At 29.0% G+C, this 2,983-nt stretch overlaps 1 protein-coding gene across 1 annotated transcript; it reads left to right on the top strand.

Moving 5' to 3' along the window:
- Positions 1 to 241: 241 nt before the first annotated feature.
- Positions 242 to 2,150, top strand: LOC107608106 (putative O-methyltransferase 3). The gene is made up of 2 exons (XM_016309996.3): positions 242 to 1,030; positions 1,842 to 2,150. Exons 1-2 carry the CDS (start codon positions 242 to 244, stop codon positions 2,148 to 2,150), a joined length of 1,098 nt encoding a protein of 365 aa, XP_016165482.1.
- Positions 2,151 to 2,983: the final 833 nt, after the last annotated feature.

Raw genomic sequence — 2,983 nt, 5'->3', positions numbered from 1 at the left:
TTAAATTTTTAAAGGATAAATTTAATTAAAAAAATTTCAAAAAATAATTTTAAAAACAAATAATATTTTAAGAACGAATTTGGCCGTTTTTTAAAAAATTATAAATTGGGAGAAACAGTGCTCACTGAATTGCTCTATAAATAGATCCGACTAGATAGTATATGGTTTCATGGACAAATGATCTAGTTGTTCAGTTTTTTGGAAAAATTATTAATCGATCATTTTATACACAAACTTTATTATGGAATTCCAAGGTGGAGAACAATCTAATAATGCCAAACTTGTTAAAGCTCAAAGCCAGATTTGGAATCATACTTTCAGTTTCATAAACTCTATGTCACTGAAATGTGCTGTTGAATTAGGCATACCCGATGCAATACACAATTACGGCAAACCCATGCCCCTCTCACAACTCATTGCTTCATTGCCAATTCATCCGTCAAAAACCTCCTTCATCCATCGCTTGATGAGAATCTTGATCCATTCCGGCATCTTCGTTACCGAAGATGTCACCAATAATAATAACGAGGTTGAAATTGGGTATGTTCTAACTGATTCATGCATTTTCCTACTTAAGAACAACCCCTTCAGTGTGACAACTTTGATTCTGATGAACCTTGGTCCCACCGGGACAAAGGCATGGCATCATTTGTCTGATTGGTTCAAGAACGACGATCTCACAGCATTTGAGACTGCACATGGAATAACGTTTTGGGAGTATATTGACCGCGAGCCTGAATATCGCAAATCCTTCATTGACGGCATGGCAAGTGATGCTCGAGTTGTTAGTAGTCTGTTACTGGATGATAAGTGCAAGGGAGTGTTTGAGGGATTGGAATCGCTGGTTGATGTTGGTGGAGGCACTGGAACTGTTGCAAAGGCCATCGCCGAATCATTCCCAAACTTGAAGTGCTCTGTATTTGATCTCCCATGTGTTGTTGCCGGTTTGCAAGGAACTGACAACCTTAAATACATTGCAGGCGACATGTTTGTTGATCCTATTCCTCCTTCTCATGCAATTTTGTTGAAGGTAAAAAACGAATAAATACGCCACCACCCATATGTGTTAGTCTCAATATATAAAAAGAATGACAAAGAAATACTTAATCGTTTACTTTTTAAAATATATTGATTTTTTTAATCTAAAATAACATTGTTTGTGAAAAGGAGGATGCTCTCATAAATACGCGTAAAATGTTTTTTGTAAAGACATTTATGTGTTGTATTATTATTGGACATATTAATGAACCGGTTATTTTTCAATTTCTTAACAAACCAGAATAAAATCAATTATTTTATAACAATAATAATAAACTCAATTGTTATCAGATTCGATCGAACCGACCAATTTACAAAATTCACTAGACCATGGTTTTTTTTTGTTTTTTTAATAAAAATCAGGGATATATTTATCTTTGTATCAAAAAATTTAAACATGATTCAGTTTAGATTGTGTAAATCGATCGGATTAAATCGGATCTGATAATTATAATGCGGATAATTGGATTTATTATTGTTACTATAATAAATCGATTTTGTTCTGATTTATTAAAAAATAAATTATTAACCGGTTTAATAAAGATGTCCAATAATATCATGACATATGTAAACGTCTTTAAAAAAAATATTTTTAGTGTCTTTATCAAAGTGATCTCGTTAAAAAAAAGTATGAGTCCTGTATTTCGTAAAGTTATATAGAGAGGAATTAAATTGAGTATTTATTTGTAAAAAAATACAAAAAAATATATTTTAATTCAAACTATTCTTTCTTTTCAAAAATTATACAAATATATGAATTAAGTTTAGACAAGTAATTTTATTTTGCTTTGAATACGATGTAGTTGATTTTACATGACTGGAACGACGAGGAATGTGTGAAAATATTAAAGAGATGCAAGGAGGCAATCATGCACGAAGACAAAGGAGGGAAGGTCGTTATTATAGACATGGTGGTGGAGGATGATAACAAGAAAGATTATGACCGATCACTTGAAAGTCAGCTCTTCTCTGACATGCTTATGATGGTGTTGTTCAATGGAAAAGAGAGAAATAAAATAGAATGGACTAACATAATTTTTTCTGCTGGTTTTACTCGCTATAAAATAACTCCGATTCATGGATTAATGTCTCTCATTGAGATCTATCCATAGAACTTAACAGAAGCATGTTTTTATAATGATAAGCTAGTATTAATGGCTGAATTATATATTGGGGATGAGAATAATGAGTCATAATAATTAATTTGTTCTCCGAACAGATTAATTAGAATTCTCCCATCATATAAGCAATATATATATATAAAGTTAAATACAATGCCTTTTTTTATCCTAGCTAACCTTGTATTTCTGCTTCTAGTATTAAAAGGTTTTACATATATAAGTACAATAATATGAATATAATTAACCATACGAGTAAAATTGGAATAAAATTGTTAATTTTTTTAAATTAAATATTTAATTAACTATATAAATACAATAATACGAATACTTAATATTGTAATTAAATCGTTACAATAATATACATATTTTGAATACGTTATTAAATTTGTTATGCCAATATCTCAAGTACTCATTATTAATTTATGCACAATTTTTTAGTTGTATCATATTTTTCAGGTGCACCTAAGATATTTTTTTTAAACTTCTATTATATTTATACCCAATTTGAATTTTTAAAGATTTTTTTCATGATACTCAAGATGTGTATGCATATTCAAAATTGTAAGTTATTTATATATTACACATTTTGATAAATATTGTATTATTTAATTTAAATAAAAAATCATGTCTTTTATATCATAAAAAAGGTATACGAAAGAGATAAATAAAAAATAATTCAAAATTCAATTTGGATTGATTAGGTAATTAGCATAATTAATCATCTGCTTAAATAAATATTGGAGTTTAAATTTTATTTTGTGCATGTAACAATTTATTGACCGACGATAAACCCTTAAAAAAAATCACATTAGTCCTTGACCTTT

This window comes from Arachis ipaensis, chromosome B7, assembly GCF_059453495.1.
Source record: "Arachis ipaensis isolate K30076 ecotype BB chromosome B7, ASM5945349v1, whole genome shotgun sequence".
Classification (NCBI taxonomy): Eukaryota; Viridiplantae; Streptophyta; class Magnoliopsida; order Fabales; family Fabaceae; genus Arachis; species Arachis ipaensis.
Note: the sequence above shows the minus strand (reverse complement) of the source record. Positions and strands in the feature narration are given on the sequence as shown.

Coding starts and splice junctions, on each gene's coding strand:
- LOC107608106 (XM_016309996.3), top strand. CDS start 242: ATGGAATTCCAAGGTGGAGAACAATCTAATAATGCCAAACTTGTTAAA. Junction 1,031..1,841: donor CTCATGCAATTTTGTTGAAG/GTAAAAAACGAA, acceptor AATACGATGTAG/TTGATTTTACATGACTGGAA.